The following is a 15,484-nucleotide window of genomic DNA, read 5'->3' as shown; positions in this document are numbered from 1 at the left end:
GTCGTAGTGGACAAATCAATATATTCATTGGGTTGAAATCATCTGAGGAAAATCGGTTGCTCCCAACAACAGAGCTCCCGCTTTCCGCCGACTGACTTGATACCTGGCTAAAGAGTGGTGATATTTTGCAGGCTAGCTTGATTCAAAGTTTCGGTTTACTTCTTGTGTGCTCTTGGTGGCAATCAGGAGTCGATTAAAATCAAGGCAGTAGGCGTATAGAGCAAGCCCCGGTATGAGGAACAAAACCTTCCCATATGAAGTAATTGACGAAGTTGCTAACAGTTATCCCCTGTTGGTATCTTCGTTACTTCTGTCTTCACCACAACGTGCTTCACCAACTGTAGCAAGGACAATAACACGCGGGAAATACATTAGCTGTAGTTTTAATTTTCATGTTTTTAGTGCGCACGCAACACACTCTTTTGTCTTTTCATTGCGTGAACCACTGTAACGGGATGAAAGAACAATGATATTCAATGCATATCAGTGCCGGAAGCGGAAGCTAATGTTGAAGATCATGACATTGTCACATCTTGTAAACCCTTCCTATAATATCTCCCTCGAGGCTAAAGAACCTCCATAAAACTGGGACTCAATTCATATATACTTAGCAACAAAGACTCTCTGTTGCACTTTCTCAAGTCTGGTGCGTGCCATGCATGTTTCACATTTTTCGATTCCTAATGAGGTGTGAAGGTAAAGACGAAATTTGAGAGATAGTTCATGGTGGGGAATTCTGTATGTGTGTGTAAGTGTGTGTGTGTCTGCGCGCGTTACATGACAAGAATTTTACACATTGTGTCAGGTAAAGGGACAGTGCTAGAAATAGATGTGAACTGTGTTGACGTGACGACTTGGCACACTGTACATCTACTTACTAAGGGGAACACCAGCTGCTACTAATTACAAAGGTGGTGAAAATTGGTCAAGGAAGTGAATCATGGACGATAGTGACTGCACTTCGGAGGGGTGTGTCGACTATGATGCACAATCACCATCGCCACCATTAGTGATATGGACAAGCAGAAGGGCAGTTCCACCGCCAGCTACATTACCTTACAATGCACCTTACACAGCTCTATACCCCGCAAACCACGATAGTGGTGAACAAATAGCGACCGCTCAGGTCTCCTATAGTTCTATTCAGGGTTCCTCATTCAGTTCTTGGAACACACAAACGTCTTCCTTCGGTGTACTTCAAGATTATCGGCTGAAGAGCGTTGCTGACAACGTCATGGACCCCCGACCCGAAATCCAGAGGGCGAAAGATACAAAGCCCAGTGAAGCTCCAACCACACCTGTCTTAAACCCATGTTTGGATCCCATGACATTGGCAATGGACGACGATCACTGTACGCGAGACAACAGTAAAGCAACTGTACACTATTCCGTTCCCGTTTCAGATCACTACACAGGCAGTGGGAACGTAACGTTAAACTCGGAGTATAGCAATTTCTCAAGCAATGCTGGCAATGTTAACGTTAACGGAGGCCGCAGAGTACATATTGCCGGATATGTGGCAGTGTCTTCCCAAGTGGCTAGCTTACCTGAGGGTCCCAAGAATCACAATCGTGAAAGGATCAACAATCATCACACCTCAGAGCCGTTTTCTGAGGCAGTTTGTCAACTTCAAACTAACCATCGTCAACCGGAAACGTCACTCTGCGAGGAAACCGGGAAGTCACCTGATCGCCGGCATGATCAGCTAGATCGTGGACATTCACATCCTGGAGAAAAAACGTATAAACGTAAGCATTGCGATAAATTCTTATCTACTCAGTCTTGCGTAACATCTCATGAATGTCCACATCCTGAAGAGAAATCGCTCGATTGTAACTTGTGTGATAAAACGTTCAATAACCTACCTCATCTTACACGTCATGGACGAGTTCACTCTGTTGAGAAACCATTTCCGTGCAAATACTGCGCCAAGCCGTTCGGTGACAAATCCGCTCTAAATGTTCATGAACGTATCCATACCGGAGAGAAGCCGTTCAGGTGTGGTTACTGTGATCAAATGTTTCGCCGTAATACCCATCTTAGAGTTCATGAACGTACCCATACTGGAGAGAGACCATACAAGTGTAAATCGTGCGAGAAGTCATTCACGACGAAATCAAAGCTCACCCGGCATAGACGCATCCATACTGGAGAGAGACCATACGAGTGTAAATCATGCGACAAGTCATTCAAGACGAAATCAAATCTCACCGTGCATCAACGCATCCATACTGGAGAGAGACTCAGACCACACAAGTGTAACTTGTGCGACAAGTCATTCACGACGAAATCAAATCTCACAGTGCATCAACGTATCCATACTGGTGAGAAACCATACAAGTGTAAAGTATGTGGCAAAGACTTCCGAGCAACGTCAACTCTCGCAAATCATCAACGAATCCACACTCTTGAGAGAACCTGATCAAGTGTCAGCTATCGTGACAAGTCTTTCAATGTGAAAAACAACATGGAAGACCATGCAAATACAAACACCGTAAAACAGAAAGATTGTTTTCAAGATTGTTGAAAGTGCTACTCATAAGCCCGTTTCGAACCACAAGTAGAATAAAATCAATGTCGTTTCAAGCCCGATCCGTAATACATGCAAAGGTCTCTACTTACATGCTAACTTCAACATAATTATGTAACGTGCAAACCATTATCATTGCCATTATACTCCGAGTGATATCCACTATTTCATTTCTTGTTTTCCATTGCACTTCTTACAGAAAAGGAACGTGTTTCCATACTTACCTTGCCACTCAATTGCGCTAAACTTTACTGTGTGTTTTTTGGGATAAATCAGTCATGCTATATAACCGAAACCTACTGCTGGAGCACGTATGCCTGGTACGGATCTTTTCGCTGGAAGAGGCACTCTACTTTTTTCATTTTCGGACATGATGCTAAAAATTTGTTCATGTATGTACTCTTGGTCCCATGTGTCATACTGTATAGTAACGATCTACAAGTACTACTTATCAAAACTCTTCAAATACTATCGCACTGTCGTTGTTGGGTGAAAATGCGTAAACGGGAAATTTGACTGCCAATACCAGAACTCAAACCAGCGATTCTCTTTTTTGATAGCTGAGAACGTAAAACGTATCTTACTCCACTGTATCAGACCAGTGTGAGGTTGATAGGTTGCCTACTAGAGTCACAGTTAGGATGCACCGCCAGTGCTGGATGTGCCAAATGCCAAATGCAATAGAGAAGATGGTATTTGTGATGCTTATCATAGCGGAATGGTCTTGGGGAATACCCTTCTTGTCTTGGTCAGCAGCCTGCATGTCGTCGTCCTCATCAGCTTCGCTATCACCACCGGTAGTATACATGTCGGTGGCGGGTCGTTTGGAATCGCCATTGGAGTCTCCAGTGTGTGCCGTGCGAAGAGAAGGGTGATCTATGCTAGCACCCTGACTGTGCTGCAGGCTAATAAGCAGAGCCAAGCCCAGGAAGGCAAGAAACATGATTCTTATCTTAATTCGTCGCACGGAGCTGCAGCGGGTTGAGCCATGGGGGTCTGGGGTCGAATCACGTTGTTTTATTTAAAACTACACCGCTGCCACCAATGTAATGGGTAGCCGAGTGGTAGGCGCGGTGCAATTAACAAGAATTACTTTCATTCTACTTCTTTCAGGTACACACCTGAGATATAATTATTAGTGAAAGTAGAAACGGCAAAATAACTGACTTTCTCTCCGGTACCACACCTGGAGGTTGAATAGCTCGTTATTATCAAAATCTCATCTTCGAGTTAGCTTTCGTTGCTATCTAATCTAATCTTCTCTTCATCAAAACAGAAATGCGCAGCCGCTTTTAAGCAGCAGCTGCCGTACGCTTACATACGGAGATACACTAAATATACATCAGGCAAAGCTCCGTATTAGTTCCGTACTGCTTCCGTATTGGTCGGGCAGGGATACTACATAAGCATCTCGCTCTAGAATGAGTTTCATGATCATTAGTGTCCAAATTATGGTAATCTATAATGGGCATTATCATTCTCTTAGTATTGACTCCCATTGATTTTCGCTATACCTAAGCAGTCAAATATTCCTGCATATTTCACTCCTGAGGGCTATACTGACTGCTTATATTTGATTGCTTAGGGGTTGCGCAGTGGAACGGTGCCTAGTGCAGCATTGTCACTGCATGAGTAGGTGGTGGTGCAACGGTTGTACAATCATAAAACCGGGATTCATGAGGTTATCGTTCTGAAATTTGAAGTACGGACTGTTTGCCGTGATAAATCTAATATTGACTTCGTACTTGGTCAGTCTCGGCTTCGCATCGGTCTTTTACTCGCCTTTTATTTCCTATATTGACCTCGTACTCAGTCAATATTAGATACGTATAATAAACTTGTGGCAAGGAACTAGATTTTTTCCATTGCTAAACTTGGTATAAATGTGAGCTATTACGACACAAGAAATACAGGATATGATAATTATATTTTCCACGAGGAGCTGACCTTCCCTTCTGTATGATTGGGTGCATTTCATTCCCTGCGAGGACACTTTTATTGACTATAATTGGACTCATAGCTGTGCGATATGAATACATTTCGTTACTTTAACTGCAATGTAAGGTAAAAGAGAATCTCTTCAACAGTCCTTAAAATTGATTCGGTGAGACACATTCCTGACTGTCATTTCCAAGACCATTGCTCACAGATCTAGGGCTGCACAACACGCAGATCCTACTTCAGTGACTGGATCGTCTACACAGAGTCATAGTGCCTACTCCTCCACACCTTTCAGTGCCCTGAAGTGTCACTGAAGCCGGGACAGAACAAGAACGCATCCATACTGGAGATATGCCTATACTGGAGATACGTCTTTTCAGTGTGCGGAATGTTCGAAATCTTTAGCCAAGCACTCCAACCTAAAGTCCAAGAAAGAATCCATCCCTTAGAGAAACTGATCAGGTGACAGCGCTGGTGACAAATCCATCAAATCGAAAACAGACTTTGAAGACCATGCAAATACTAACAGCCAAAGGTTTGTTTTTCCAGATGTTTAATTTAGGTCTCCATGCAAATTTCACTGCTTACATGCTGGCGTCAGCAAATGTAAAATCAATAACATTATCATTGCATTGCAGTTGATATCTACAGTTTAATTTTATGTTTTCCATTGCATTTCTTACACAAAAGGAATGTGTTTCCAAATTAACAAGGAGAAACAATTTTATTGCGTGGAACGTCCCTTGGCGGTTCATGTTTTGTAAAGAAAAACAGGTCTTTCTTTCAAATGTAGCTCATCTTCTAGAAGATACACTGTGCGGCTTGGGAGTTCACACATGATTCAAAATATGTGAGTTCCTTTGTTTCTGTATGTAACTTTGATCCCATATGTGGTAGTGTACAGTCCCGTTCTAGTCCATGTCAAATAACCCAAAATTTCTAATAATAAGATAATTATGATGAAGAAAGGAAAAGGACAAAAATTAATGTTACGAGTTATGACAAACTGTCCACCAACGTAACCAGATCTTTCTTATACAGTCAGCGAGTGCGACAAAATGGTACAAAACTGACAAGGACTACTGAGACATTTGTGTCATAATATGGCCCAATATCTGAGAAAATCGACCTTCGGGGCTGTTTTGGTGAAATTGATTTTTTTGTTGCAAATTGATGTCTAGCCTTTGTTGAGTATTGTCACTTCGTTTCACGGCCATCAGACCAATATTGACCATGTAGAAATCCATTTTACAGTCAGGAGTCATGTTAATGAATTGTTCTTTTTTTTACAATTTTGAAAGATCAGTGTGTTTGGAGCCACCAAAAATTGTTTCCGTGTGATATCAATAGCCAACTAATATAGTAAAGTGTTTTGACTGTTCAGGTACATCATTTCCAGCATTCCGTGACTTTATTGAGGTTGTGTAGTTTCAACAGCAGCAATAGCAGCATTAGAAGGAGAGGTGATTTATCTGTTCTCCTGGTGATGGACATGCTTGACAGGATAGTCTGCAATAGATTTTGACGGAACACCATGATACATGTAACAGCATTCACATACTTATTGTGAAGGAGTCAAACAGAGCAAATGCGTCCAGATTCGCTTTGTCACCCTTTGTGGAGACTGACCATTTCCAAACATCAGTAACACAGCCTGACAAGCGTTTCACACCACCAACTCAAAAGTAACAGAATGTTACTAGTACTCGAGATTGCCCAGCCTCACGTGCTCCGTGATGGTCTGATTCGCCATTATTGGCTCGAGTATCGAGCTTGCCATCCAAAACATTTTAGGATCATCGTCGCAAAGAAAACTCGCATCATTTCGTGCTGTTTTAGCAGGTCTGGCGTGACACTCAGGAAACAGTTCTGCCACCCGCGCAAGGGCGGCCAGCGACCTTGCAAGCGGCGTACCCTCAGGAATTCACTTGGTTGTCCTTGCCTGGAGCTGTAGCAGCTATCGCTGAGGCAGACTGTGGTTGGCCTTGATCATACTCACCCAGGCCAAGTCCTCATCATCGTCGCCCCCGACAGGTAAGTACCGCGTGTCACTTGCGATCGATTCGACTGACATGCGCTCTCAGAACTAGAAGCGCTGTCGCCGCTTGACAGGATATCCACAAAGAACGATGCATCACCGTCCATGGGATCGCGGCTGCTGTGCTCCGTGAGCCCAATAACCAACTGACACAAGAATCGCCTTCCATCTCCTTCCGCCATTGTCGTCTCTGCACTTTGCTTCGACAGATTCGATTTTTTTGCGAACAAATTTGTTTTTAGTGTTTTCTCAAAAAAACCGCGTAGCCCCGAAGGTCGAAAGTCTCAGATATCGGGCCATATTATGTAAGCACATTTGCTTTGCCCCTACAAGAGGCTTGTTTACTTAGACATTCATGGTCCTGACACCTAGCTCCAATACTTCTCCAAGGTGCAAACCAACACCCTTCCAACTTGGAAAGCTCAGGTTCGGAAAGGTCCACGAGGGGAAGGACAGAGTTTATTACATAAACTTGAGCCGCCCAAGTTGGGTGGTCTGTTGCTTTGCGTCGTGGAGTTGTAGTGAAGTCCAATAGTATTACTAGTTTCGTCATCATCCAGTAACTTTTGGCATTCTTAGTTGCCGTGACACGTAGCTCGTGCTCTTCTTCGTTGCGCTTTCCTTCCCCTCTTGGAACTTTCCGAACCTGAGCCTTCCAAGTTGGAAGGTTGTTGGTTTGCACGTTGGAGAAGTGTTGGAGCTAGGTGTCAGGTCGCCGAATGTCTCAGTACTTCTTGTCAGTGTTGTGCCATTTTGTCGCACTCGCTGCCTGTATAAGATCTGGTTACGTCGGTGGACAGTGTGTCATAACTCGTAACATTTTGTCCTTTTCCTTTTTTCATCATAACTATATTGGCTCACCATCTGAGTTTGATCCTTCAAGGGTGGTGGCGTTCCTACGGATGCGAAAAAGAACCGTGAACTTTTTCTATTGCCTTTGTGCTCCGTCCATTCAACACCACAAACAAAAACAGAGCTGCATAGCCAGTGGCTGAAAATGGTGAAGTCTAGTCTAGACACTAATGCTGTTCTATTACGTAAGGGATGTAGGGCCACCAACTACACTTTCACAACTCTACATCTCATCGTATCACATCTCTTCACACCTCATCTCTTCATACCACATCTTTTCATACCTCATCTCTTCATACCTCATCTCTTCACACTTCATCCCTTCACACCTCATCTCTTCTTACCTCATCTGTTCATACCTCATCTCTTCTAGCCTCATGTATTCACACCTCATATCTTCATGCCTCATCTCCCCACATACTTGTCCCTAGTCGGCCTAGACTCACACCATCGCCTCATCCTATCCCTTTCCTCATCTGCATGACATATAATTATTATTATGTTTCAAATTGTGTGATTCCAAATCAGAATTGGGTGTGAAGACTACATAAGAGAGATGGGCGTGGGTTGGGTTTTTGTATTTTAGAAAAGCGATCCTGTCAGCTTTTCTATTATCCTTTGTATGAGATTGAGTGTATGCGCGTGATTTCACGAGATATATTATTGTGGAAAGTATGATTTTAGTGCCAGAAATAGATGTGAACTGTGTTGATGTGCAGATTTTGCGCATCGTTCTTCCAATTACTAAAGAGAAATACCAGCTGTTTACTAATTACAAAACTATTGAATTCAACTAGGGAGTGTTGTCTTCCTATTTGAACTGACTTCTTGTTACTTCCAAGCATTTTCTTTGTTGTTTTGATTAGGAAACCTTGCCGTGCTAGGAAGAAGAATTACGGTTTTGAGAATTGTTCGAATCATGGACGACTGTGACTGGACTTCGGGGGAGAGTGACGACTCTGATGCACTCTCACCCCTGCAGCCATTAGTGATATGGTCAAGCAGAAGGTCAACCGCGTGTCCTCCACCGCCAACTGCACTATCTTATAGTACACCGTACTCAGCTCTTCACCACGTATACCCCAATAGTGGTAATCAAGTAGCCACATCAGAATTCTCCTCTTCCCAGTTTTCTCTTCAGAATACCGCATTCAACCCCTGGAAATCACGAACATCTTGCGCCGGTGTTCCTCAAGATCATGTACCCAAGGACATGGTGACAGATAAAATCAGGGACCCCCGACCAGAAATCCAGAGGAACAAGGATACAAAGACCAGTGATGCTTCAAATACAGCTGTCGAAAACCCATGTTTGGATTCCTTGACATCGGCAATGGACAAGGATCAAATTTCGCAAGGTAACAGTACCCCAACCGTTAACTGCTATCGCGAACCCGTTTCAGATCATTACACAGGCTACGAGGAAGTAGCGTTTCACAATAAATATGGCAAGAACTACAGCAAATCTGCTGGTATGAACGTTCACGCAGGGCTTGTACACAACTTTGGCCATTTTCCAGTGTCTTCTCCAGTGGCTAGCTTACCCGCGGATTCCGATCATTACGATCTTGAAAAAATCAACACTCATCACAACTCTGAGCTGTTTTCTGAGATAGTTTGTCAACTTCAATCTGACTTTCCCGACCCAGAAGAAACACTCTGCGAAGAAACCGAAAAGTCCCTTGATCGCCAGCTCGATAGGCTTGATCGCGAACATTCACATCCTGGAGAAAAGCAATATAAATGTAAGCATTGCGATACATCTGTTTCTACTCCGTCTTGCCTAAGTTCTCATGAATGTACACATCCAGAAGAGAAATCGTTCAAGTGTAAAGTGTGTGACGAAATGTTCACTACGCAACATAATCTTACCCGTCATGCACGACTTCACTCAGTAGGCAAAGCGTTTCCGTGCAAGTACTGCGGAAACCCGTTCGGTGACAAATACGGCCTACATGTTCATGAACGTATCCATACCGGGGAGAAGCCGTTCAGGTGTGGTTGCTGTGATCAAATGTTTCGCCGTAAAACCCATCTTAGAGTTCATGAACGTACCCATACCGGAGAGAGACCATACAAGTGTAAATCGTGCGAGAAGTCATTCACGGTGAAAGCAAATCTCACCGTGCACCGACGCATCCATACTGGAGAGAGACCATACAAGTGTAAATCGTGCGAGAAGTCATTCACGGTGAAAGCAAATCTCACCGTGCACCGACGCATCCATACTGGAGAGAGACCACACAAGTGTAAATCGTGCGAGAAGTCATTCACGACGAAATCAGATCTCACCCGGCATCGACGCATCCATACTGGAGAGAGACCATACAAGTGTAACCTGTGTAACAAGTCATTCAAGACGAAATCAAATCTCACCGTGCATCAACGCATCCATACTGGAGAGAAACCATACAAGTGTAAAGTATGTGGCATGGCATTTCGGGAAATGTCATCTCTCAAATATCATCAACGAATCCATACTTGAGAGTAACCATTTTCGTGTAAGGACTGTGGAAAGTCTTTCACTAAGAAATCAAGCCTAACACGTCATGAGTGGATCCATCCCTGAGAGAACCTGATCATGTACAAGCGATTGTGACGAGATTTCAATGCGAAAAGAAACATGGAAGACCATGGACATACAAAACACAGAAAACAGCAGTATCGTTTCAAGATTATGGGAAATGCTTTTAACCTATCAAAGAGCGTTTAAAACATTATTCCTTGTTTATGCTTCAAACGCTTCAAACTCTCTAACTCGTTTTCTTATAGGCATTTTTTGGTAACTGTTCAGTTTTAGTTATTGCTCTGCGTGCACCGTCTTATCCTGAATTATCAGCAAACACATGTACTATGATTCGGTTTGCGCTTTTCATGTATCGTTCAACGTAATACATATTTGTTGAAATATACAATTTTTCCTAGTACTTTCCTGTTGTCGTCTTCTTTTTTCTTGCATTATCGTTGTCAACCAAACACGCTCGGTGGTGTGCTAGTAATTTCCTTCTGGTCATATTCATTCAGTCAATGGGTTAGGAGAATGTACAGAATGGAGTTGGACGTCTGTAGAATTGCGACCTATGCTAAGCGCTGAAATCTTCGTAGTGCGTTCAATCGGTTTCGTAAGCTGTACTTTTTATTATTTTAATTTTTTATTACTCAATCTGCGGACAGAACTGTTTCGTCCTTTGTGGACTCGTCAGCGCAGCACAGAGGAAATGAGGCCGAACCTGATAGCAATGGAAATAAAAATTTCCAATCAGGCCCGAACGTACCTTGCCAGAGTGCTCAAACTGACAAGTCAGTGAGCTCTGCATAACGCAAACAGCAAAGGCACTACCCCACGCAAGAGTGCTCAACTGCTACAAGAGCAGGAGCGAAATACTCAATCTGCGGACAGAACTGTTTCGTCCTTTGTGGACTCGTCAGCGCAGCACAGAGGAAATGAGGCCGAACCTGATAGCAATGGAAATAAAAATTTCCAATCAGGCCCGAACGTACCTTGCCAGAGTGCTCAAACTGACAAGTCAGTGAGCTCTGCATAACGCAAACAGCAAAGGCACTACCCCACGCAAGAGTGCTCAACTGCTACAAGAGCAGGAGCGAAATACTCAATCTGCGGACAGAACTGTTTCGTCCTTTGTGGACTCGTCAGCGCAGCACAGAGGAAATGAGGCCGAACCTGATAGCAATGGAAATAAAAATTTCCAATCAGGCCCGAACGTACCTTGCCAGAGTGCTCAAACTGACAAGTCAGTGAGCTCTGCATAACGCAAACAGCAAAGGCACTACCCCACGCAAGAGTGCTCAACTGCTACAAGAGCAGGAGCGAAATACTCAATCTGCGGACAGAACTGTTTCGTCCTTTGTGGACTCGTCAGCGCAGCACAGAGGAAATGAGGCCGAACCTGATAGCAATGGAAATAAAAATTTCCAATCAGGCCCGAACGTACCTTGCCAGAGTGCTCAAACTGACAAGTCAGTGAGCTCTGCATAACGCAAACAGCAAAGGCACTACCCCACGCAAGAGTGCTCAACTGCTACAAGAGCAGGAGCGAAATACTCAATCTGCGGACAGAACTGTTTCGTCCTTTGTGGACTCGTCAGCGCAGCACAGAGGAAATGAGGCCGAACCTGATAGCAATGGAAATAAAAATTTCCAATCAGGCCCGAACGTACCTTGCCAGAGTGCTCAAACTGACAAGTCAGTGAGCTCTGCATAACGCAAACAGCAAAGGCACTACCCCACGCAAGAGTGCTCAACTGCTACAAGAGCAGGAGCGAAATACTCAATCTGCGGACAGAACTGTTTCGTCCTTTGTGGACTCGTCAGCGCAGCACAGAGGAAATGAGGCCGAACCTGATAGCAATGGAAATAAAAATTTCCAATCAGGCCCGAACGTACCTTGCCAGAGTGCTCAAACTGACAAGTCAGTGAGCTCTGCATAACGCAAACAGCAAAGGCACTACCCCACGCAAGAGTGCTCAACTGCTACAAGAGCAGGAGCGAAATACTCAATCTGCGGACAGAACTGTTTCGTCCTTTGTGGACTCGTCAGCGCAGCACAGAGGAAATGAGGCCGAACCTGATAGCAATGGAAATAAAAATTTCCAATCAGGCCCGAACGTACCTTGCCAGAGTGCTCAAACTGACAAGTCAGTGAGCTCTGCATAACGCAAACAGCAAAGGCACTACCCCACGCAAGAGTGCTCAACTGCTACAAGAGCAGGAGCGAAATACTCAATCTGCGGACAGAACTGTTTCGTCCTTTGTGGACTCGTCAGCGCAGCACAGAGGAAATGAGGCCGAACCTGATAGCAATGGAAATAAAAATTTCCAATCAGGCCCGAACGTACCTTGCCAGAGTGCTCAAACTGACAAGTCAGTGAGCTCTGCATAACGCAAACAGCAAAGGCACTACCCCACGCAAGAGTGCTCAACTGCTACAAGAGCAGGAGCGAAATACTCAATCTGCGGACAGAACTGTTTCGTCCTTTGTGGACTCGTCAGCGCAGCACAGAGGAAATGAGGCCGAACCTGATAGCAATGGAAATAAAAATTTCCAATCAGGCCCGAACGTACCTTGCCAGAGTGCTCAAACTGACAAGTCAGTGAGCTCTGCATAACGCAAACAGCAAAGGCACTACCCCACGCAAGAGTGCTCAACTGCTACAAGAGCAGGAGCGAAATACTCAATCTGCGGACAGAACTGTTTCGTCCTTTGTGGACTCGTCAGCGCAGCACAGAGGAAATGAGGCCGAACCTGATAGCAATGGAAATAAAAATTTCCAATCAGGCCCGAACGTACCTTGCCAGAGTGCTCAAACTGACAAGTCAGTGAGCTCTGCATAACGCAAACAGCAAAAGCACTACCCCACGCAAGAGTGCTCAACTGCTACAAGAGCAGGAGCGAAATACTCAATCTGCGGACAGAACTGTTTCGTCCTTTGTGGACTCGTCAGCGCAGCACAGAGGAAATGAGGCCGAACCTGATAGCAATGGAAATAAAAATTTCCAATCAGGCCCGAACGTACCTTGCCAGAGTGCTCAAACTGACAAGTCAGTGAGCTCTGCATAACGCAAACAGCAAAGGCACTACCCCACGCAAGAGTGCTCAACTGCTACAAGAGCAGGAGCGAAATACTCAATCTGCGGACAGAACTGTTTCGTCCTTTGTGGACTCGTCAGCGCAGCACAGAGGAAATGAGGCCGAACCTGATAGCAATGGAAATAAAAATTTCCAATCAGGCCCGAACGTACCTTGCCAGAGTGCTCAAACTGACAAGTCAGTGAGCTCTGCATAACGCAAACAGCAAAGGCACTACCCCACGCAAGAGTGCTCAACTGCTACAAGAGCAGGAGCGAAATACTCAATCTGCGGACAGAACTGTTTCGTCCTTTGTGGACTCGTCAGCGCAGCACAGAGGAAATGAGGCCGAACCTGATAGCAATGGAAATAAAAATTTCCAATCAGGCCCGAACGTACCTTGCCAGAGTGCTCAAACTGACAAGTCAGTGAGCTCTGCATAACGCAAACAGCAAAGGCACTACCCCACGCAAGAGTGCTCAACTGCTACAAGAGCAGGAGCGAAATACTCAATCTGCGGACAGAACTGTTTCGTCCTTTGTGGACTCGTCAGCGCAGCACAGAGGAAATGAGGCCGAACCTGATAGCAATGGAAATAAAAATTTCCAATCAGGCCCGAACGTACCTTGCCAGAGTGCTCAAACTGACAAGTCAGTGAGCTCTGCATAACGCAAACAGCAAAGGCACTACCCCACGCAAGAGTGCTCAACTGCTACAAGAGCAGGAGCGAAATACTCAATCTGCGGACAGAACTGTTTCGTCCTTTGTGGACTCGTCAGCGCAGCACAGAGGAAATGAGGCCGAACCTGATAGCAATGGAAATAAAAATTTCCAATCAGGCCCGAACGTACCTTGCCAGAGTGCTCAAACTGACAAGTCAGTGAGCTCTGCATAACGCAAACAGCAAAGGCACTACCCCACGCAAGAGTGCTCAACTGCTACAAGAGCAGGAGCGAAATACTCAATCTGCGGACAGAACTGTTTCGTCCTTTGTGGACTCGTCAGCGCAGCACAGAGGAAATGAGGCCGAACCTGATAGCAATGGAAATAAAAATTTCCAATCAGGCCCGAACGTACCTTGCCAGAGTGCTCAAACTGACAAGTCAGTGAGCTCTGCATAACGCAAACAGCAAAGGCACTACCCCACGCAAGAGTGCTCAACTGCTACAAGACTAATTTTTTATTATAATATTATCGCGATAATTGATGGAATATATGGTAGTTTAGTAGGTGTGTTGCGGTGATGTTTTGACCTGACATGCGAGCCGATAATTCTTAGATGTGTTCATTTCTTGCTCTACTTTCGTTGTGTTTGCATGTGTGTGTGCGCTTGTCCGTTTGTGTGTATGATTTTCGCTGTGAATGTCGGTTTATTGTTCCATTGTATCCGGATACTATGACGTCTTTCAAAGTAGAGCTGCTGTTAGCTCATCGTAGAGCTGCAATGCTAATGGATGTAATATAGCTCAAGGCAGAGCCGCAGAAAATGGCCAGATAACACCAGTTGTGAGAGTGTTTGCTCAAAGTAGAGATGCTAATAGCTAAACGTAGAGCTGCTGTAAGCTCAAAGTAGAGCTGCTGTTAGCTCAAATTAGAGCTGCTGTTAGCTCAAAGTAGAGCTGCTGTTAGCTCATCGTAGAGCTGTAATGCTAATGGATGTAATATAGCTCGAGGCAGAGCCGCAGAAAAGGCCAGATAACACCAGTTGTGAGTGTGTTTGGTCAAACTAGAGATGCTAATAGCTAAACGTAGAGCTGCTGTAAGCTCAAATTAGGGCTTCTGTTAGCTCAAAGTAGAGCTGCTGTTAGCTCGTCGTAGAGCTGCAATGCTAATGGATGTAATATAGCTCAAGGCAGAGCCGCAGGAAATGGCCAGATTACACCAGTTGTGAGAGTGTTTGCTCAAAGTAGAGATGCTAATAGCTAAACGTAGAGCTGCTGTAAGCTCAAATTAGAGCTGCTGGTAGCTCAAAGTAGAGCTGCTGTTAGCTCGTCGTAGAACTGCAATGCTAATGGATGTAATATAGCTCAAGGCAGAGCCGCGGGAAATGGCTAGATAACACCAGTTGTGAAAGTGGACCCAATCAGTTCCTAGCATTATTATAATGATGGTCTGAATACGTTGGATAGGGAGGGATGGGGGGAAAAGAAACACTGCAGAAGCACGATCTGTTGTCTGGAAGAACACAACAGGGCAAGCAAGATTTGTTTTTTTCATCAAAACGAGTTTGGTGCCATAATTTTGTGATTATGCAGCAAAACATAGCGCATGACGTCATTCTTGAAGGCAGTATAGAGCCATGCAGTGCAGCTAGTGAGCTGGTTCGGACGAGTACTAGCACAGCTAGCACCCCAAATTTGGTGTCGATGGGATCTTTCAAAGAAGATACTGTGTCCTAACTGCCCTTTCTGACAAATGGAGAGGTGAATCCGTTGTTATAATTATGTTTTGAGCTAACCAGGCTTTAATGGTGTTGGGGCGGCGGTTCAATCCTGTGACCTGTGACAATCGCTTATGCCCAGAGATGCCCTACAG

The 15,484-nt window shown here is 44.7% G+C and overlaps 1 protein-coding gene across 1 annotated transcript; it reads left to right on the top strand.

Annotated features, from left to right (window-relative positions):
- Positions 1 to 938: 938 nt before the first annotated feature.
- Positions 939 to 10,288, top strand: LOC135826784 (zinc finger protein 420-like). The gene is given in 3 exon segments (XM_065339390.1): positions 939 to 2,419; positions 6,475 to 6,505; positions 8,228 to 10,288. Coding segments are annotated over 3 exon segments (3,213 nt in total). The 5' UTR covers positions 939 to 940; the 3' UTR covers positions 9,931 to 10,288.
- Positions 10,289 to 15,484: the final 5,196 nt, after the last annotated feature.

This window comes from Sycon ciliatum, chromosome 10 (genome assembly GCF_964019385.1).
Source record: "Sycon ciliatum chromosome 10, ocSycCili1.1, whole genome shotgun sequence".
Classification (NCBI taxonomy): Eukaryota; Metazoa; Porifera; class Calcarea; order Leucosolenida; family Sycettidae; genus Sycon; species Sycon ciliatum.
This window is presented reverse-complemented; position numbering and strand designations above follow the sequence as displayed.